The following is a 23,112-nucleotide window of genomic DNA, read 5'->3' as shown; positions in this document are numbered from 1 at the left end:
CTAATCCTTTCTATACACCGACTTCTAACGCTCAATTACCAGCCGTGGCGCGATAGATTCGAAAGGTGGCAAGGATTCTGGATCGATCAATTCAAGAAGAGGAAGAAGCAAAAGAAGAAGGGGAAAGAAGCGCTTTTTCACCGCCGCGGCAGAGCGAACCGTGTAAATTTCCACCCTCTAACCCGTCGACGTTTCTCATTAATCGCTGATCGATCTTCTTGCTGGGTGATTAACGTTCAGCATCGTCAGAGGGAAGGAACCTGTGGCGGTGAAGATGAAGAGAAAACGATTCAAGAGAAAAAGAACAGTCAACTGGAAAAATAAAGGAAAGATCGAGGAAAAAGCACGAAGCAGCTCATTCCGGGCAGGTTAGATAGATTTGTAGATTTGGTTAATGAAAAGTGGAAGAAAACCGAGAGGAGAGTGAATCCAGTTGTAGATTACAAACGAAGAATACGATAGATCGCACTCCCTATCTTTTATGGGAAATCAGTAGTAAAATTCAGCACGTTACCACTTAATTTCATATTATCATAATTGTACTTTTATTTGATAGCGGTGTTCAATACGTTTTCATCTACATCATAATTTCAAAAATGTTGCTTGTCATAAATTTTAACCCTTGGCTTCTGTAAAACTTTGGCAGCTGTACTTTTACATCTAGCAAGTGCTTTCTACTTTTAACTATTGTATATGAAAATATTCTTGTCTAGTCATGAATGCATTGTCCTACTCTCATCGTACTTTTAAAAATATTGCTTGTCATAATATCGAAATGTTAAAAGATATTAAAATATGAAAGATACGTATGAAATATGGTTTTCTACAAGACTTTGTCAGATCATAGGCTGCTTTTAAAAGGCTTACATCTTTGGGTCTAACAAATCATTTCGATTTTCAGCTACGTTATTTTATGTTATATAAAGTCAAGAAATCAACAAAAATGTTCTTACTACATTCTCACTCACTGCGCTTCGCTAGACAGATCGCAAAAGTGAAACGTTAAGTTGAACAATGAATTGTACCTGACAACAACGTTGTCCAAGATTTAATGCGCCAATGTTATTTGTCAGAGTTGCTCGTCGCTGTACTGTAAGCTATGTATGACAAGCTGCTCCAACCGTGGTAAAACTGAATTTACATTGGCAAAGGGGAATGTTACGCGTATGGTAGAGCGAGCAGGAACATATACGTTATGAGATCCTACAACATGGAGAACTGGTGAATTCCGAAAGGTATTGTGGGGAAACTCGAAAAGCGATAGTTAGAGCGAGGTATCCAGTGTGGTAAAGCGAGAGTATGTTATTTCCTGATACGGCGATAACAAAGCAAATACTCCAGAAATTTTGAATTTCTTCGTGTATTTCTTCGATCATGTATATTATGCTTCACGTCTTGGAAAGTGTAAATTTCTCCAATAATTTCTACCAAACTTTCGTTTAAAAATATTCCATATTTCTAAAATATATAGACTTTCATTATCACAGAAATTTCAGCATAGCTAAATTATTAAGATTTTAACAATAACCATTTTAAGGTACAAACAATAAATAAATGAGCATGGTAAAGTACGTATTAAGAAATATTGTTCTGTCTTTAATTGTTATCAAATACATTAAGAAGAAGAAATATGTAGTAGTAAATGTGTATTAAGTGTTGATAAAATATAAGGACAAAGTAGATCGATACGATATTCGACCATGATGCCTTACTTGGTTCAACTAACAAGACTAAAGAAACCATGTTCATAAAACTCAAGTTATTCATCAAAGCCACTCCGTCACCGACAATTTCCGGCAGACTCATCATTAGTCGGTTAAAAACGTTAATTCGACAGGAGAGGCGTGAATTGTTGGACGAAGATTGCATGGTTCCCGATAATTCATAGAACGTGGTGAATTATCGTCGTAACAGTTATCCGTCTTCAGCGTGTCACGTAACTATGCATCACCAGCCACGAAGGTATTGGGGCATAAGGAGACACGCGGCATAATTTCCTCCCACTCGGGGTTCCGTCGAACCCTCGCCCCCCTCCCTTTCCACCCACCGAAGTCATAATGAATACGCGCGTTGCGGTCGCATAGCTACGTCACGTGTCACGGGGAGAAACTTTGAACGCTCCTCATCGTGAAACAGCAGTCACACACGTCACGTTATAACGGCCTTGTGCCGTTCGTCTGCCGCTCTAACGACAACGATGACGACTGTAACGAACGCGAAGACGAGTAGGAGAACGTGGAACGACGAACGAAGAACACTCGAGAACTCGTAGACAAGGACTCGGGTCTCGCGGCTGCCTTTTACACTCGCTCTTCTACGACCAGAGGAAACCCAGTTGCGCACTTTAAATTTCACTGGCGCCTTCCTACTTTGCCCAAAGAACGTCACGTTTTCTTTTCTGCCACTCTCGCCAATCGTCCTGTTATCTCTATGTGTACAACCTTGGTGCGACCTTCTGTGTTCGTCGGACTGCTGTGTACACGTGTTCAATTGCGTTATGCGCGATAAGTTACGCTTATAAACGTTTGTACTATACAGTGAGTGCGAAATGTATGTGCGTATGATTACATTTATTATAGAACTTACATATTAATTAACTGGGTATAAGTATAATGTATTTCATATCAACTCGTGGAACTTTCATACGAGGATATAAATTTAATATAGTATGAAAATGAAATATAGGTCCTGATACAGAACTACTTCATTGGAAAATAAGAGTATGTAAGTATTTTTCATAGCCACAGTATGCATGCAAAACTACTAAATCATCCCTTAAATAGTGCGATTTTCCTGACAGTTTAACCGTTAAATGATATCATCATATATGACTATGTAACAGTTTGGGTTATATTCCAGTGAATTTACCATTTCCAGTATAGTTCCAGAGAATATTCCAAATTTACCAATTACAGTTATCCAAACTACTGTAGATAATTTAGGATTCAACAATGCCACTTGAGAGTTAAAATAATGGTAGTGGTTAATATCAGAGTTTTATAAAATTGAAATAGAAAACATAATAGATGATGATGAATTATTAATTGTCAATAAACAGTTTTTTATTTTTATTTAGTGTACGAAGACTCAAGACTGAATTACTTATAAGATGACCTAATTAAAGCAAAGCGAGTGGAAGGAATGCGTCCTATGGAACATAATGAATTAAGTCTACATCAATGTTGTTTATTGTTGGTCGAAGTGCTCACATCTGCTATTCTATAAGTTGGCGCATATCGAATATTTTAATCCAGATGATTTCCATGTCATTCGATATACTTTTTCAACGATTATTTTCTTTCATTATTTGAGATTTATAAGAATTTCTAACATTGAAATCTAAAAATTACATTTACAACGGACTGTTGTCTTTTTTCAGTTCTGCATAGCGTCCGATTCTCAGATAGTAATTAAATGAAGAAAATTAAGACCTCATTGAAGCTCGGCTGGAACGAGATGGTTTATTGAAAGAGGAAGCAACTGGTGATAAGTTAACCGGTAATTTTTGTAGAAGAGGCTCCTTGCGGTGAGTATGTTTAGTTTGGTGATAAATTGAGAGTAGTTCAGAGGTTTATATAATTGAGGTAACTTCTAGCTACGATCGATTGCATCCAGTGATTGATTGTTCTGTTACACTATCTATCGACAGATAGTGATGTATAATCTGTCTATGGGCAAATCTGCTAAAGAGAGTGAACTACTATAAGTTTATAATTGTTGAAGACAATATAGGTCCATAGTCAATTGTTATAATTGATCCATTTATGATCAAAGGATTTTTGTTGAATCTCGTTTTAAAGGATATCACTCGGAGAATATACATGTAGTTAATTAATTTCATTTTAAGCTTAAAACTTATGAATATATTTGGTTAATTATCGAAGTGGAATGTACTTTATTATTTACTAGCATGAATGGTATGTTCCACGAATTTTGTGACAAAAGTATTCAACACAAGAAGCTTATCGCTATTCTCGTTAATTTTATTGTGTTGTGTTATACTTAATTGATGATGCAATAAACCATAAAACAACTTGTCAAGGTATAATAAAATCTTTTAATATTGCAAAACATTATTGATTATTTAAATATCGCACAAATACTAGATAGAAGATGCATGGAAGATCAGGATAATCTATATTGGAATGAGTTGCAAATTTTCAAAATCAACTCTCATAGAAAAAATTTCATTTATTTTTGCACAAGACAATTTCTAGCTAGCTACATCCTAAATTGAATTTTCTCCTAAATGGAAATTCACATGGAAAAATGTTATTCAATGTTTCCAATTTATTTTTTCATATAGGAGCAAACTTTCCACAATATCATCATCAACCAAACCTGGCATGATATATAATTGAAATTACAATGAAATTGGATAACAATGTTATATTAATTGTGATAAATAACAACATCGATTTATGATAAATAGATATGGTCACTTGACTAATGTTCAAAGTTCAGGCTAATGTTAGACATAAGATTGTTAGGCTACGTCATATTTGAGTTTCAGGTGTTGGAATACATCATACATGGTTGAGGTGTTAAGTCTATGACAGACAGGTAAGGATAGAGTAGGATGCACATTATACCAGAAACATATCGAGGTTAAGGTGTTAAACTCCTGTTGAGTTTATGCTAAGGTGCCGAGTCCGTACCAGATTTAGTTGGACAGGATATAGCGTTTAATTCGTATTAGACACATTAGATTGTCAAGAGGAATGTGCCTGAGTACAGACATTAAATCTAAATTAGGAATTGTCTACTGGATTAGAATATTAGGTTAGAACTGGTTTAACGTATTAGGTTCCACTTAAATGCCTGTTAAGGGATTAAAATGTTAGGCGATCATCTGGGTTAAGTTCGTGTTGAGTTGAAATTAGAGTAGTAGATTAGATTTGAGTACAAAATTTTATGGTATACAAAATGCTCGTAGCAATAAATTGTATGTATATGTACAGAACCGATTACCTCCATTCATTCTATATATAAAATTAGGGCATAAACTTAATATTACATAACAGATTTACGAATTGCAAGTTGTTTTATGTTCTTAAATTTTATCATTTGAGTAGCATTAAAACAAATTTATTATTGACGCATTATAGCGTATTTTTTAATTTCCTTTTTTAAAGTCCTTTCAGCGTTCTTTAGCTTGTTCTATAGATGTAAGAAATACGTTATAAGTGAAATACAAAATACGAAGAAAATCGTAATCCACTTGAACAAATTATTTAATTCCTTGTTATTAGCACTCGTTTAAAGATTGAATTTATAATTCATTATTCATTTATATTTATGTACGTACTGATTGGCGTTGATGTATTTTTTCTTTCATAGCTTTAACTATTAATCGCCTTTTATCATCAATAAATAATACGAGGATACATATAGATGAAAATCATAAATATTCTTAGAATCGAAGAAAGCATTGTATTAAATCCTCCATTCCTTTTTCTGTTGCTGCTTCTTTATTCCAGGATGACATTGATGTTTTCAATCGATTCTTCTTTTCGTTGATTGCCGAAGTTTAAGACATTCTTTCAATGTTGGAACTCACCCAGCATTTGTAGTGTTTATGTGTTGCCTTTCGTTTAGAGAACAATAGGTCGCTGCTATAAACGGAGAAAGCGAGAAACTAACCAAAGAGCATCCGGTTCCGGTGCTACCGATAGCCCGTCCTTTCAGCTCTTCGTGTCTACGTCGTAGCGCGTGTGAGTTATTATGCGTGACTCCTCAATTACTGCGAAGGGATAATCTATCTTGTATTTCCGCTATGAAAAGGGAAACCTTAGATGGATGAACTAACAAAATATGATAATAATTTGTTACGTCAATCTGATATCCGGGCTTTTCTTTAGGGATAATTGTATTTTTCATAGTATTTTGGTATAATTGCGAAATATTATAGCGTGGCACTATGATATGATACTCTAGCGTAGCACATATGTATATAGATTTTATGTTTCTAAGTGAAATATTTAATTATACTTAATCTTTCTCTGAGAGTTACGTTCATTTATGGACTCGCCGAATTAAATGCAAAATGTAATTACGTTAATCGTTCAACGAAAGTGCAAGTTTTTTCTACTTTATTAATAAGCAAAAGAAACATTCGTACGACTTAAGATGGCTAATAAAGACACATTGAAATTTTTCGAGGAATCAGAACAACTGTAAAAAAACTCCGAGTTAGTTAAATCTCGGAGTAACGAGGATCTCTCCTTTTAATTAGAATTCTTAAGATCTCTCCTCATACAAATAAGAGTCGCGAGAAATTTAAGTAAACTCTGGCCAAAGAGAGAGAAATGCATGTTTTTATGATATTTACGGAATTCATATTTTGATCGAATTTCGTTATTATGTAAATTAATATAAAACTTTGATAATAACGTTGAAAGTATAAAGTATGCGATAAAGTATCGTAATTATTCAGAGGTTACAATGTCAAAATAAAGGATTTGTCAGTAATATGAATGAATTCGCCAGTGAAAAGCAAACCACAATAAGATCATCGCGTATGTATACATGATTATTTATAACAATAATTTGATATCTGTTTTGTTTATTGTGATCGTAATTCAGTGAACGAAATTCCCAAATATTCCATGTATTTAAATATTGCAACCTTTCCTATGCTATGATAAATAAATTTCGTTAATTTATATCAATTTATGCCAATTAATTCTGACTAAATTGGCCAATTAAATTGGGTGATAATGTAAATGTCCCTATTTGGGTATTTTCCGCTTATACAATAGATTATACTACAATAGATTTTAATGCATTGAGTCAACATCGATGATGTATTCGTAAAGTATTTTTACAATTATAAATATGTGTAATTTTGTATGATCATTATATATCATTGCATACAGTAATAATTTATTTCTTAATTATTTCACTCATCTTTAATTTGATTAACAGTGAAAATGTATACGCACGAGTGTGAAATATAAATAATGAAGGAAATGTCAAAAGAATACAAAACAGTAAATCAGAAAAAAGGAAAGTAAAACTTCAAATCATAATTAAATAATTAATCTTAATCAGCGTAGATGCGTAATCCTTATTGGACCATGTAATTTTGTATCAAATTCTTATAGTAACTTTTTAACTTCAAATATCCAATCTCCTCCAGCCTTCTCTTTTCAACATTCACCATTTAATTTTTGAATACAAGTTGCTTTGTATAGAGATTTTTTAATATTTCAACAAATCATTCAACAAACATTCTAATAACATAAAAATTCCAATATGCGCACCTGTGGTTAAACTTCAATGGGATCGCTATCAAGCGGGCGATTGTGGCCGTGTCGATATTCTAGAGCGTGCAAAACAATGCTTGCAGCTGACGTTTTACACTTTTCAGCGGCTGATTGTGAAATTGAATAGATTCTTTGACGCAGTTTTCCTCTTCTGTATTCTGGTCGTGTTGATCTGGCCATTCAAATCTTTCAGCGGGTCGATAGACACGTTTCGGTACACTTACAGAAATGTCAGGAAACTGCAGGTTGATTGTTTATACCTATGATGTTTGAAAGAAAAGGATATTGTTGTATGCTGTATACAATACAGTACATGCATGGTATACATACCCTATCAGCCGAAAAGAATATTATTGTGTCAGTTTGAAGAAAGAAAAGAGTATTTTCCAACTATTGTAGGATGAGATATTGTAACTTCCATTTCAAAGTAAAAAAAGAATTTTTGGAAGCTAATTGCAGTTCGTGCGTAATTTTGTAACTGAAATACACTTTGATAAATGTAACCAAGCGTCGAGACAGTTTTAAGCTGTTAACCGGAGGAGATACATTAACTTGTCAATCAAATTCTCTTCGATTCCGATAACATAAATTGATTGAAGAAAAGTTACAATGCTTTGACTCAACCTCGGTCTTTAATTAGTTAATGCGCTATTTCATTTCTACTGAAAATAATTTATATCATATTCATCAACAAAAGAATTGAAATCGACTTATTTCGAATTAATTTGTCTTAAATTAAATTTTAATTTTGCGATACAAATGATGAATCTCTTTCGTTAGATTATAGAAATTTCTGATTAAGCGATGACCCGGTTAACGCGTAAAGTGGTGGTATGCGTATCAAACATCTGTCGCGAAGGGCGGAAATTAATTTTAACCTGAAAGCTCGTATCTGGTTCACCTTAAACCCTGCGAGCGATAAAAAGGAGTGGAACAGCGCTGTATGTAGCCTCCGGTTGGTCCCGCGACATCCGTTCGTACCAACTTTAGTCGACACCGATGTCCCCGTGGCGCGCAATAAACACTTCATTGCCGTTATAAAACGGCGATTAACAGCTGATGTTAAAAACAACGCGAGAAGCCCAGACGAGAAACGACGAGGAACGAGAGAACGATTGGGTACGAGCAACCGCGTGGAAATTAATTAGCGAACCAATTTAACTTTAACGATCGTTCGATTGCATCAAACTTGCCCCTAGTATACACGCTGATAATGATTTTCGTTGAATACACTGTGGTACGTGTCTATTAAGGGAGTTTATCAAGCTTCGTTTCTTCGTCGCCTGTTGATTTCGAACGAACGAGAAATCTTACACGTAGCTCTTGACCATCTTTTTTCTCCCACGAAAGTTTCCTCAGACATCGGAAAACGTTCGTCGTTACGTTACTTTTTTGTACCAAAAAGTAGAAATATTTATCTTCTGACCGTATTCTACCGGACACGAAATCGTCCTCCGTGATAATTGCAACGATTCAGGAAATCGTTGGCGTCGACAAATGAACCGTATCCCGGCACGTAGCACGTTCGTTAAGGTTTTTCATGGAAAATTGACTACGCTAGCCATTATTCTTTTACGCGGTTGCACCGCAGTCTCCGAAAGGAAATTATATGTATTTTAGGGGAATTACAAGGACGTAGTTTTCTGGGTTGAATTAGTCTTTTGTTAATTACTCGACTGTATTTTATGTATGTCTGATGAGTGTAAATATGCAGGAATGGATAGAAATGAACGTAAATGTAGAAGTATATAAAATATGAAACGTAAAGTAGTACGGCATATTACAAGTATATTATAATCTTTCAAACTTATGTTATATAATCTTTATTCAAATTTCAGTTTTATGCGAACATGTAATTAATATTCCCTTCTTTTATATTATTACATATACGGAGGCTACAAGAAATATTTGCATATTATTTTACTTATTTTAGCAATTAACACCAAGTATAATAAATTTCGTATGATTTAGCAGTACTTTCATATGACTAGAAAGACGTTGATACTATGAAAATGAAATGTATATAAAATTTGATAAAAAGTCGCTTTATTAGAAATATAAGTGCAAATACTTTTTCTGACCACTGCAGATTTTATATCCCCGAACATTCGCATAAAATATAAAGCTACGTGTTTTACGACAATTTTAAGTTTCTGCTGTAAAACATTCCATTCTGTCTTGAATTTTATAACTATAAAATAATCTACAGGTCTCGTTAAATTATAATCTCTTGCACATTATTCTCCAATCCAATATTTACAATTATATAAAAGGAGCAAACACAGGAACGACTAACCAAGTGTTTAAGCTTAAAAGATATATATATTTTTTTATACTTATATAAATATACCCGAATACATATGTAGAGTTTCGATGACGAGTACAAATCATTTTATCTTGAAGCTTTTCAAAGGGATTGCGATTCATATCGCGCTCTATAACGTAAAATCAAAGCTAACGAACCTGTACCTTTTTATTATAAACCAAACACGGAGGGCTGATGGTACACCATTCGATACCTTAACGAGAATGAATCAAATTCTAGGCAATTTCGCGCGATCCGTATTTTATATCTCTAAGCGGCTTCGAACTAGCCGACGAACGGCGCGGTAGCGTTCATCGCATTTAAACGGATCAACGAATCGATGAAACTGAAATTTTTATCGAAGCATCGAGTCTTGTAGCTGACACGGCTTCAAAGCCCCCGGAACAGTTACAGTAAATTGTTTTTCAATTGGGATAACCTCGAATTTCCATGCAATCGTAACAGATCCGACGAAACCTTCCTATGCTTTCGTATAATGTTTATTTCAATACACGTACAGTGGAACGTGAAAGAGTTCGAACATTCCTTGACACCATCCATAAATTTTATGATATGTGTTATATAGAACGTTTTGAAATTTCATTACCACTCTACTCTCGTTTTGATTCAAATAGGTGTATTATTTGCCCAAAATCTAGTTTTAAGGAAAATTTCACATATTTCCGAAACAAAATCTTTAGTCCCAATACGGATACAGCTTTTTTTTATTTAATATACATGTAGATAAACTATTTTTGTGTTTCCTGGACGCGATGACTTGATTTAAGCGAAAGCAGCAGGTACGTCCTTCTGAATTTACACAGCAATATAATGATATTCGACTATCATGATTACATCGGTAGAGTTTGAAATAGAGAAACTGTAAAGAGAAGCTACAAGCTATTTAGTGCAGGTATGTATTGTTCAAAAAGTCCGTGTTTTTATTATGATTTTTTATCAAATAATAATTTTATAAAATAAATGTTCGAACAAATTGTGTTCTTAATTGGGTAAAGAGAATTAAGGAGAAACATATGAAATTCGTTAATAAAACAGATTTCTTTCTTGTAGTGAGACAATGTTGAAATTCTTATATCCAACAACTTTGGATTCATAAGTAGAATGTTCACCTGTATCTGTCTTATATAGAGAGTATAGTATAGTTTGATTATACATCAATAAATGTCTTGTAACTTCTATACGCGTTTTGAGATTGGCTTCAAATTTGACCAATATAATCATGGCAGTCGTGTCTCGTCATAGAGCTAAGAAAATGTCAAATATTTTATATATGACCCACATAACATGCGCATGAAAATTTTCAATGGTAAGTGTTGAAATACTTTCGTGAAGTACTATATATAATTATATTTACGTAGACACACAAACATACAGAAGGAGAAAGTAAAATAGAGAGGAAGAAAGATAAGTAAATCGATGGTTGGGCCTTTGAACGAGATTTAGCTGCACTTGCACTCTGGTCAGTCGTATATTCTACAGCGTATTAGCCAGATGCAAACAATTATTCAGTAGGTTTGAGCAAAAGTGCAGCTGCAGCACCCCAGAAAAGTAATAGAATATCGTGCAAATATTTGTGAGCGCATGAATCATAAAATACGTCAGTCGAAATTTGCAAAGTTAATTGAATTTTCCTTGTTCCACTACACACCGAGTGACCCACGGAGCTTTCTCTAACGAAATTTCTAACCAAGGAATTTTTATATTGGATTGTGCTGTTTTCAATCGGTCCAACAATTGAACGAAACAGACCAATATTTTCATTTCATTTTTTTTTCTCCGCCTATTAACTTTGTATATGACACAAACTGTTGCCGCTGCCTTTTCGTTTAAACGTACGGTGTTTCTAGGCAAATAAGTGATACAATTTGTTCAGAGCTATGAAGCTATTTAAGTATCGATTTTTTAACTTGACTGAATATAATAAAAAATGTAGTTATTTTGCAAAAAGTAATATTGTAATATAGTAAGCTTCTTGAACTATACTTTCTTAAATAATAAAGCGTTTCAGAAGGAATTTGAATCGTACTATATTATTATTTTTGGTGCAATTAATAACTCATAATTAGCATCCTTAATAGTGTCTTAATTCCCTCATTTTTTAAATGTATTATAACATTTAATATTCCAAAATATTATGCAAATATTAATTTTATGAAGGAAATTTCGAGGAAGTGAAGAATAAGCATACAATTAAAATAAATCAATTAGATACTGCGCGAAATGAGTAAAAAAGATTCATAAAATATTTAAATGACCCGATCAAAAAAGGGACTCAGTTCGAAGAACATGATTTGAAATGCCAATTGTATTAGTTAATTCTTTTTCAGTCAAATCACAGATAACAATTGTTTCAAACATAAATAGAGGGTCTGCTTAAAAGAGAAATCGATTATTTCCTTCCATCAAATAGTAATTCTCTACTGAATATGTATGATCATTGTAATATAATTGCATTGAATAGTGACCTAGATTTTCTTAGTTCTCTGAAATAACACTTGATGTGAAGAACAAAAGACGAATAAAGAGGAACGAAATTTATTATTCAAGTCTTTACATTATTACCTTATTAATAGCAGTATTAAGAGTAAAAATTTTCTATCCATCAGTCACAAACAAGTCCAGTATTCATAAATTATTCATATATCAGCCCTGTTAACGAATACCCTACTTTTTTGTACACGCTATTAGCACGTTATTTATTAATCTTCAATTAATCTATTATTATATGTGATTTTCTTCCAGCAGAATTCAGTAATTATTTGTTCAATCGCTATAGAAGTTATCTCCTCCATTTTGCATTTATTTCCTGTCTGAAACTACTCAAATAAAGATGTAATAACGTTTAAATCGTGCAAGAGAGCTTAGGTTATAAATAATCGAGCAAAATCCAGCAACCATACCTTCGAATCAACTCAATATATTTACATCACGTTAGATTATTATTTAATTAAATGTTTGCTCGATGATGTACAAAATTATTTTCATTCGATCACCATAAGCAACACATAGCATCCTCTGCTGAAGAATATTATCTGGCTTACGTCAAAGCTTGTCTAATTTAATTACCAAAGAATGGAGGCAAATTCACGATCTGATGTTTCACAGAAACATCGATATATACTACTCTAGTATTCGTCAACATGCACGGCCGAGTCTTACGCTACGTTCAAAAAGACTTTGCTCCGAATATCGTGTAAGAATTCGACCACTCCCGACACGCGTTTTCATTTGCATAACAGAAGCGCGTAGTATAATGGAAATTGGTCTGCGTTGTATAACACTGTGCACCTAGGACGTTTGTATACACCTACAACTCACAGTGAAAGAGAAAGGAATTTCTCTCATTCGCGTGCTCGCGAATAATTAGCGGACCTGGCCGTGACATGAAGTTTGAAACTGCCGCTGACTGGCCTCCTCTAGTACCATGTCTCTGCACGTTTCATTGTTTCTCCGCTCCGTGTCTTTCGTATCATTGTTTCGGAATTAGGTTGCGAAAAGTTAGCATTCTTTTTAATCTTGATTTTTCATAACTGTTGATGCACAACGGACGGAAAAAGTGTCAGGAATGAAAAGCGAAGGGAATCACAGGGATACGCGAAAAATTGCGGATCCGTATTACGGCGATTGGTTTGATTGATATCAGTCAGTGAACACGAAGATTTATTTTACGTCAAGTGAGTATGGAAGAAATATGGTAACTAGAATATTCATGTATTTATGAAAATTTTAAATCTCCATTTATCTTTCCCTTATTTGGTTTTTGTTTTTGTAAAACAATGAACTTCTTTAAAGATTCGTAGTTTAATGACTAGTCTTCCCTTGAGAATTTTTTAATTTTGATTTTTTGATTGATTTTAATATCATTAAATTATGGTAGTTAAAAGAGTCTGTTTTAAAATGATCCAGTTGAAAATGGGAACGACCTGTTAGGTTCCCTGATATAAGCCTTTTAATCTTCTCCTGGTGCCGTTGAGTCATACTTACAATCAATATACAACCCCTCGACTCAGCTCAGATTTGTATTAAGTTATTTCATTCACGATTAGAATAAAAACTTTAATTTCAATTCGTGTTATATATTGTTAATAGTTTCTGAAATAAAGTAACCATCCATGTGATCATCCATTGTAATCTTCCATGTCGAAACCAGTTGAGAGCTAAAGACAGGTAACTTGACGAAGATTTATACAGAAATGAGTGATAAATAATACATCTAATTACACGATAAAAGGTATTTTTAAAATCTATAAGAAGGTGACAGAATCTCGTATATGATTTCAAGATGGTAATATCGAAATTGGTTAACGGTGTATTGAATTTTAAAATTGCTCTCCTACAAAAGCCAGGAAATGTGACTTATCTTGTCTTTCCCCTGTGGCCTTCATATATTATAAGACAGATACTGGGTACTGCAGGTTTGAAACGGACAGAAGTGAAATATTATTATAACGTACTTAATATAAAAGAGATGGTTTAGTAGTATTGGTTAGAAGTAGTACATGTAATTTTAGTTCATGTTAGTAGCTACCCGTAGTAGGAGATGATTAGTTATGAAAGAACGAAACCGAAAATGCAATACAAACTTTTATATACGACATCTACATTTTCTTTAAATAAAAGAGACATTTATTCTTTCTAACCGTAACTAATTCATAAAATTGCTCCGGAAAGATATCGTATCCTATATTATATACTAATTTCAGAATTAACAATTCCGAAAATATCATCAAGTTTCGTTCAACACTGAAAGCTGTTCAACAATGGAATTCTAGTACATTACTAAACATTAGAACCGGAAAGTTCTCTCGATAAAGTTTTCTCGGCGTTAGAGAGTCTCGCGAAGTAGAATTCAATGACTTTTCATCGAAAGTTAGAAGCTAAATTCAATTTCAGCCTTAAACTTACAAGTTGAACGTCCTTAGGTATTGAAAAGAATATTAATAATGCTTTTTCTTAAAAGAATTTGACTGACGTTTGCTTTTTATACGTGTCACGATTTCTTCGTGAACTTTGCAAAATGTATACATATTAATCCCGCATCGTATGATTGGATAAGATTTTTAATTAAGAACAGAATTTGTTCAAGCCTTTCATTATTTGATAAAAATTCCCAATAGAATTGATACAAATTTATAATACAAAATTTCCGAATAACATAGAGTTAAACTAAATATTTTGTGGTCTGCATGTACATTTTCAGATTTGTTTCAAACTTTACTATCCACCATACTATCGATATTTCAAAATGTTTCGTATAACACACGTAATATATCCATAGGAGGCGTCTATGAGTATTTGAATACTTTCGTAATCACATTTTCAAATGTTCAGGACAAGAATACAAATCATATTCTGAAGCGACACTGCACTGATAAGAAATGTATCAACGAAACCGACTATTTACAGAAGAGGTCTAATTGATCGCGAAGAAACGAAATTTTTCTCGCAGAAAAGAATGCCACGCATTACGTTCCAATGCATTCCATTTTAATTACGTCTTTCCGCTGCTTTATGCCCGTGACGTCCACTTAGTCATACATTCTTCTCTTTCAGTTCCATTTGGCCATTGATAAAAGCTGAATATTAATTAATCAGGGTATGAGTTCAACGATGAAATTATCTTTGCCGCGTACCGCTATGTTTTCAAAAAGTTTGTATCTTCTCGAGAGTAGATCCTTCCGGATGGAACTGTAGTATCACGAAATACGTGAGACATGACGTATATTTTTATCTCATATCACATTCTTTTCTTAAAAGTAATACAACTCAATGACATCACAGAACGCAATGAAATACCTTGGAATATAATAATACACTATTTTATTAAAGTATTTTACATTTTATATGAGTTGGTTTATACTTGAAACTATTTTACTTGAAGCCATTCTATCTAAAATCAAGTTATTGATATTTAAATCCATGTTCGTTCATGTTGAAATCAAGTGACTTCACTAATGATGATGAACATAGATATCTGAAGAGACAGTTCAAGTGAACACGAAGAAATTTCAAATTGTGTGAATTTTGGGTTCTTGATTAACACTTGCAAGGCTACAGCGACAACTGCAATTCGAAAAACACGTCATTCATGTTGTATCAATTTTGTAACAAGGACACAATATACGTGGCCACCTTATTTCGTTTCATTGAGGAAGAATAGTGATAATATAGGGAAACGATTTCAGTGATGAGCAAATTAACGCGGTTCCTCCCGCGGTCGTTAACGATATTTTATCGAAAGTTTCGAAAGGCTCGTATAGGAGAACGCGGATGTTAATCTATGCAAATCTCTTGGCTGCGTTGTATTTAAACAGGATTAGGACAAATTTTAGTGAGGCTTTTAATTTCAAAGTTTGGCTGCCCGGTGAATTTGGACCAGTGAATTTCAATGTACGGCTCCAACGGCGCCAGTACAGATTGCACTTTGTTTTTTCACGCTCCTTTGAAAATGTCCTCCCCCTCCCTCTCATCGGTGATGCTGGAACGTTACGGCGAAAACAAACGAACGCGACCCACATAATAATTCGCGATGCTCGACAATGATGTTTCCAAAAGTACGAGCATTCGTATAATTGCTCGCCGTTCCGATGCAAACTGTTATGATCGCGAGCATACTGGAAAATATATTTTTTTAAAATCACTGCATGCAAGCCAGAAGTTTCACGGACACCAAAAAATCCGAATTTTTATTTTTGACAGCAGTTGGTTGCATAATATTTTCGAGCACATGTAATCGATTGCCTGAGGATCGATTTTAAACATTTTAAATGCTCCAGTTTATTTGAATATTAAATGTTGTTCAGATATTAAAAATTTTTATAATAAAATATATTCTCTATATTCCAGTCGACCGTGAATTTTTTGATTATTTATTGTTAGTGTATAATGTTTTAATTATTTATTCATTAAATAACGGTGAAACAAATAACTTTGCTTTATGTATAAGATAAGAAAAGATAGGAAATCTTTGACTTAATTTCTTTCATTTTTAAAGATTAAATAAATTAGTAAGTAACATTAAAAACTGAGTTTAATTCAATTGAATTCTTCAGGAACTCGTAATATTTTATGCTATATTTTAATCGAAGATCACGAGTGGATAATCGTGCAAATTAATTATAAATTGTTTGGATAATGAAATATTCGATTAACGGATATTTCTAATTAGGGTACTTCTACGATAGAATAAATTTATTCAGATATCGCGGTGAAACATTAAACGCAAATTTATTCTCACAAAATTATTAAATTTCGCACTTAATTTATCTTGTCATATGTGTACAAATGACATACATATGAAGCTGACTACGTTTTGAATTCTTGCTCATTTTGACAGCACCACTGCTACGGTCAATCACTGGTGGGTTTGTCTACCACAAATCATTGACTCTCCAGAGGGTTGCTACCCCGGAGAGAAATCACGGCCAATTTCGAAGAACAATGTAGCCCTAACCAGGCAGAGCCCTAAATTTTTCTCTGCTAACTATTTCAAGACAAGAAAATAAAGTAACAGCTCAAGATCAATTTTAAGAGGAGAAAACAAACCTTAATGTTATGAATAAAAGGATCTAAAATTATAAATAAAAAATTACGTTTATTTTCTATATAGCATCTAAAATATAAAATAAACAAGTTTCCGATGTTTTCAAGAGTTTGACAATCTCTAAACAAAATTAGATTGAAAAAACTTACAGCAATAAATTTTTGTCGAAATCCCTGTGTTTAATTTTAAGTATTCGCATATTTAGAAAATTATAGCTTTGAAAGACTCAACAGTAGCTACTATATATTGATTAAATATTTTTTTAATAACGAAGATGCGTGATCATTAATTGATAATTATTATTTGAAACCTCAGCGTCGCGAATAAGAAACGAAATTTTTAATATTAATAATACGGATGTCTAGAGGCATGTAATCCCCATGGCGTTATTCTATTCGTCATTCATAGCAATTTTAGGAGATCCTTTCCGTTCAACGGCGCAGAAAGTCCTACTTCCATTGTGGGACAAAGTTATAGACTGACTTCTCGTGAATGTTTTCCCTCCCTGTATTCTACATTCCTATCTCGTTAGAAAATTTTCCCTCTTTATTCCCCTTCAAGATCCCATCCACCCCTAAGATGAAATACACTGTGTATCAAGTTATTATTATACTAAAGGGACTATTGCAATTGTTTGAATAAATTATGTTTAAGGACTTTCTATCATCGCAAAAGAAAATTGTCTTCAAATGTTATTTCCATTATTATATTTAAAATTATATGTATTATATTTATTATTTATGTTAAATTATATTATATTTTTGAACAACATTTTGCAATTTCTCATGTAGTTCGTGATTTGTGTAAATTATGCTAGTTTTCTTGTCGTTATGCTAATATTTCTTTCGTATAGCATCAGTACTGAATAATTATACTGAATTAAATTATATTACGTACATTTAAAAATATTATATCATATTTTACAAATTCTTATATTTTATCTGAATTACGTAAATTCTCTTTCCTTCTTACATTAACGTTCAGTTGAAAAGCTATAGTAGCAATTTGTGATTTCGTTTATCTATTTTTAGAAAACTGTAACCTAACAATAGAGGCAAATAGTGTGTCTGTAATTGATGCCGTATTTTCTAACAAAGAATGTATACTCTCCCGAAAAATAGTCTCCTCGTGGAGATTAAAATTGCCTGAACGAAACGAAAAGAAAAGAAAAACATTCATTGTAATGCACGCAGAAGAATAGTGGCAAGTTTGAATTACCAAGACTTAGAATCAGGCGAAATTTTTTACGAAAATATATCCGTAATTCTATCACGTGATAATATAGCTAATATATCTAGTTCTAGCTAAGTTAGCTATTACAATTAGTTGCGTTCAAATCAGTGTTATTATTCGTACAATAATACAGGCTTCAGTATGTTATATGCATAGATCTATGTATGTAGAGATATTATAATACAGTTTTGTATAAAATAGTCGTACATGTAATGATTGCACTGACGAACCCGGAACATGACCCAGAATATCAGGTATACGAACAATCCGTGGATGAAACTACTGTACTAATTATGCTGTTTAATGATATTGCAGTATTTCTATGCATATAAAACGTTACAGTAGAAAAGAGTGGAATATACAGAGGTTATTTGTAACTTTAATCGAAGCTATTCGTCTACCAAAAAATATCGTTCTGGCTGTGAACCAAGAAAGGTTTACATCGCCTTAAGTAAGAAGTACTACCTCGATATAGGTATACAGAGAAGGTTTTTTTGTATAATGTGCTGTGTTATACATGTATTACTTACTTAATTTATAGTTTACGTTTAAACGAACAAGCAAACAAAACGGAACACAGAGTTGTTATATTCGCTTGTCTACGTTAAACGTGAATAATTATCCATTATATTATAGTCGAATAAAAATAAAATTATTTGCAACCTACTGTTCATTATTCTTTCATCCGTAACGAAACGTGAAACCTGTGTCACATAAAAGTGTAAATTTTTATGGTTAAATGGAGCGATGTGTTTTAAAACGACAAAGAAAATAGTTTTCAATCTTTTCGAATACGAGAATAAAATAATATTTTATGTTTAAACAGAGTTCTGTTCATGAAATTAATTTACATTCGTAAAAAATTCTTTAGTCGAAAAAATGTACGTGAGTGAAAATATACGATCGTTGTTTTTCTACTCAACTGAAAAATGGCAGGAAAGTATTTGGATCGATTCGTCGTATGGAGTAATGCTCTCATTGTCATCTTTCATTTAAATTTAGTAAGTTCCTATTTATTAAAAATTTTCCACGTGTACGCTACTAATCGTATTAAAACATCAATTTATTTATTCGTTACACATTCATTGAAAAGCTTTCACAAATTTTACTTTATTTTTTATTTTACATCATAAAGCGTATATGATTTATAGTGAAATAAAGTGAATAATCTTCAGGTTGTATCAGATGTTACATTTTATACTCTATATTATAATGCTATTAGAATTTTCACTTCTTAGTATTTTAATGTAATTAAATATTTTTTCAAAACATCCAACATGATTATTCATCGTACACGAGCTGCTCATAGTTCCTGGTATATTTGTTGTTATTTAGAACGACCCCTCGTGGAAAGTTCTTCGCAAAAAGTTCACGTCAAAGTTTGCTTTGACTTGAAGTTTCAAATGGCCACGTGAAAGATTCAGAGGGAACTTTTCCGCCCCTCAATATGCATTAAATAATTCCTCACTTAAATCATAATTTCAATGCGATATTTTCATAAAAGGACGGATAATTTTTGTCATTGATAAAATGGAACGGTACACTATAAAACATTGTATTAATGAACATTGTATTATTATAATATATATAGTTTCCTTCGGTGCTTTCGTAAAACCTAAATTAAAGAACGTAACGTAAAACTTTCCCAACAGTAATTTGACAAATTCCATAACTTTCTGTCAACATTTTTATGTTCAAATATTTTTCAATCTCAAAATATATATTTACAACGGGACAAATATAATTTGCAGACTGAAACGCTCTGATTACCCGAATAATATTTCTACGACGGGATTTAATTCGTGATTTAAAAGAGCAAAATAAATAGTCGATTACGGGAACCACGTTCATCATTCACACGATTACAGCCACTAACAAGACGAATCAAATAATTCCGAGCGACCATTTACGACACTTTCAACGAAGAAAATTAATTGCAACATCCTTTTCTACGAAAAGGGGTTTCCAAAGCAGCACACCGTGCGACGCGGGATTTACATAATCGTAATGAATAGCGTGCAAGCAACACGCATACAGCAAGTATCCTTTATTCCTTAATCCGTTTCTCCAAGTTCTTGCATTGTTTACCCGTTTTCTCATTAATACTCCAAACAAGAGATTCTTGTATAAATACCACGCGTCATCGCGGAATTATGTAACGTTCAACCTACCACTGTTTCAAAATACCGAAAATATCCAGATTACCAGGTTCGTTTAATTTTATTTCTCCGTCGATGTTTAGAAAAGAAGATTTCAAATCAAGAGTTTTAATAATGAATCTGCTTGAAAGATCTCAAAGTAGAATTGGAGAATTTTAGTCAGACGATCGAACACTCACCTTCTGATCGATGAGTCGCTGCAACAATGATCAACGAGCTCCATAAGACCAGACAACGCGTAGTTACCCTCATAGTTGGTGTCCTCCAGGATTCTATTCGTTTCAAGTCACTCACATGCACAGCCGGAAAATGTACGCGAGCCGGAGTCCAGATGCAGACTGACTTGTCGTGCAAAGTCCTGCAGGAGCAACACGACACGCATGCGTCCTGGCTTCCACGTGCCTGTCTCTTTCGTGTCTTTACTACTTACGGGAGACACTTGCCGATGTTACAGACGCCTCGTTCTTCCCATCGTGTAAAGAAGATTTCAGATATTTGTCGAACGGATTGTAAAAAGTACGATCGCCCTTAAGCGCGTTACCGGAAATTTTATGCAACCCACTCTGCAGGATATTAACCTTTTTGTGCTTCACTATCGTTGGTATAATTATATATTGGTAATGAAAGAATGGTTTCATGTAGTGCTTTTACCAATAACAATTGAGAAAGAAAAGAAAGCTAATACGACATCGTAATAACGTGAAAACTGAAACAAGAAACAAAGAAAAAAGTTACTGTATAAATAAATTTAGTAATATAAAAATTGTTTCTTTCAGTGTTTTTGATAATCGCGAAAGGCAGGAAGATTATTAGGTAAATAAATTTTCAGATATTCATAGTGTTTTTCTTTTTGAAGAAGAAAACAAAGTTCTTAATTTTAGAATACTTCGTTGTGAAAGAGTACTGAAACTACTGGTAGATAGGATCATACAAATGTTCAGAGTGCAAAATGTTCTTAATTGATGTACGATTTTGATATTAACAGAAAAGTTAAAACATCGGGAGTTATGATGAAAAATTACAGAAAGATATTTTGATAATGGATTAAAGAGGATATAACAGAGGAGTTCAGCAATATGAATTTAAATTCAGTACTAATTATTATTAGATGAATATTTCTTAAGCTGCTTGTGTATGTCAAAATTTAACACGTTAATGAACAGTTTTTTTATGGGAAACTTATAGCATGCTATTGATTGTATAATCGAATAAAAATATCGATTCGATATTTTGTTAACTTTACTGAGACGTAATTTGACAATCGCTGTTTAACACAGTAAAGGATGATAATTTACAGGATCTTATATTTTATTATTTGTATAAATTGATATGTATGCATTTCATCGCTGGTCAGAAACGTGTTAAAAAGTTATATAACAAGATTTTTACTTTTCATGAAGTAATAGCATAATCTAGAAGAAATAAATAATAATTGCTTATTGGAAAAATTAAAAAAACATTAAACATTTATTAAAACATTAATAAAAACATTAACATATTATTAAGAAAATATTAAGGGTTACTATATATATGTTTTTATCCGACGATATTACAGAATATATTGATTTTCTGATATTAAAATTGTAAAACGAGTAAAGTAATGAAATATTTAGAATGGAGGAAAGTTACAATTCCCATTTATTCTAAGAATGACGAGAAACATCGTGGAATGTTTTTAACGAAGGAAATTCAAGTTTCTGAAGCTATGATAATAATGCAGATTGCTTTAAATTTTGCACGCGGTGCATTCTATCTATAAATATCGCACTTGAAGGACTTAAACTGTAGAAATTACATCGCAAGAAGCATTGCGTCTGTGCTTAAAATTAGTTTCAGTCATATACATGCGTTATGAATCGAGAGGGTGAGAAACAGAGGCGAATGTGTGTGTATGTGTGTGTAGAAGGAAGCGGTAAAAGAGAGGAAAGCAAGTTTCGCTACGCAGAACTAGATGTCATGGAATGCACCCAAAATTGTGAAACATAATGGAATTAATTTAGTAGAGCTGTTAAGACGATTTCGAGACAGAATCCTAGTGTTTCGAATTTACATTTTCAAAATAATACTAATACTAAAAATGAAATATAAATATTTTGTAAAAAGTGAGACTAGTACTCTATCTTTGTATTATAAAAAAAAGGAGAATAACAGATTAATTATAACAAACATAATGAAAATACTATCCAATTATATAGGATAAATGCATTTAATATTGTTTATCAAATTTCAAATAATTCTCGATTGATTTTTGGTTAGCTAATTTGATTTTGATTCGATTAACTAATTACAAATGATAGTTATAACAGATTAGATGCAATCTAAATATTTTTAACTAGTATTGAACAAACGGTAAATGTTCAAAAAGCTATTTTATGAAAAAATATCTATAACATTACGTATCTCAAAAACATTATGATTTTACCTTTTGTCAAAGGTTAAAGTTTTATTGGAATTGTTTTTAGAAACTGGTTTCATTACGAAAATGAAGAAATAAAATTATAATCTTACTTTTCGGCACACTCCTTCGCACGTTTAGCAAATAAACGTTACCTCTACAGCTTCGGCAATTTTGTATTCAGATCA

The 23,112-nt window shown here is 32.8% G+C and overlaps 1 protein-coding gene and 1 long non-coding RNA gene across 2 annotated transcripts in view; one reads left to right on the top strand and one right to left on the bottom strand.

Moving 5' to 3' along the window:
- LOC122571143 (neurotrimin-like) overlaps positions 1-20,816 on the bottom strand; it is a 295,840-nt gene extending 275,024 nt beyond the window's left edge. Inside the window, exon 1 of the mRNA XM_043734518.1 lies at positions 20,709-20,816. Within this exon, the coding sequence (XP_043590453.1) occupies positions 20,709-20,781 (73 nt within the window). The 5' untranslated portion in view covers positions 20,782-20,816. The remainder of the gene's footprint in view (positions 1-20,708) is intronic.
- LOC122571146 lies at positions 2,166-7,897 on the top strand. The gene is made up of 3 exons (XR_006317971.1): positions 2,166-2,724; positions 2,878-2,982; positions 3,077-7,897. It is a non-coding gene; the product is annotated as an uncharacterized LOC122571146 (long non-coding RNA).
- Positions 20,817-23,112: the final 2,296 nt, after the last annotated feature.

Source organism: Bombus pyrosoma, linkage group LG9, assembly GCF_014825855.1.
Source record: "Bombus pyrosoma isolate SC7728 linkage group LG9, ASM1482585v1, whole genome shotgun sequence".
Classification (NCBI taxonomy): Eukaryota; Metazoa; Arthropoda; class Insecta; order Hymenoptera; family Apidae; genus Bombus; species Bombus pyrosoma.
This window is presented reverse-complemented; position numbering and strand designations above follow the sequence as displayed.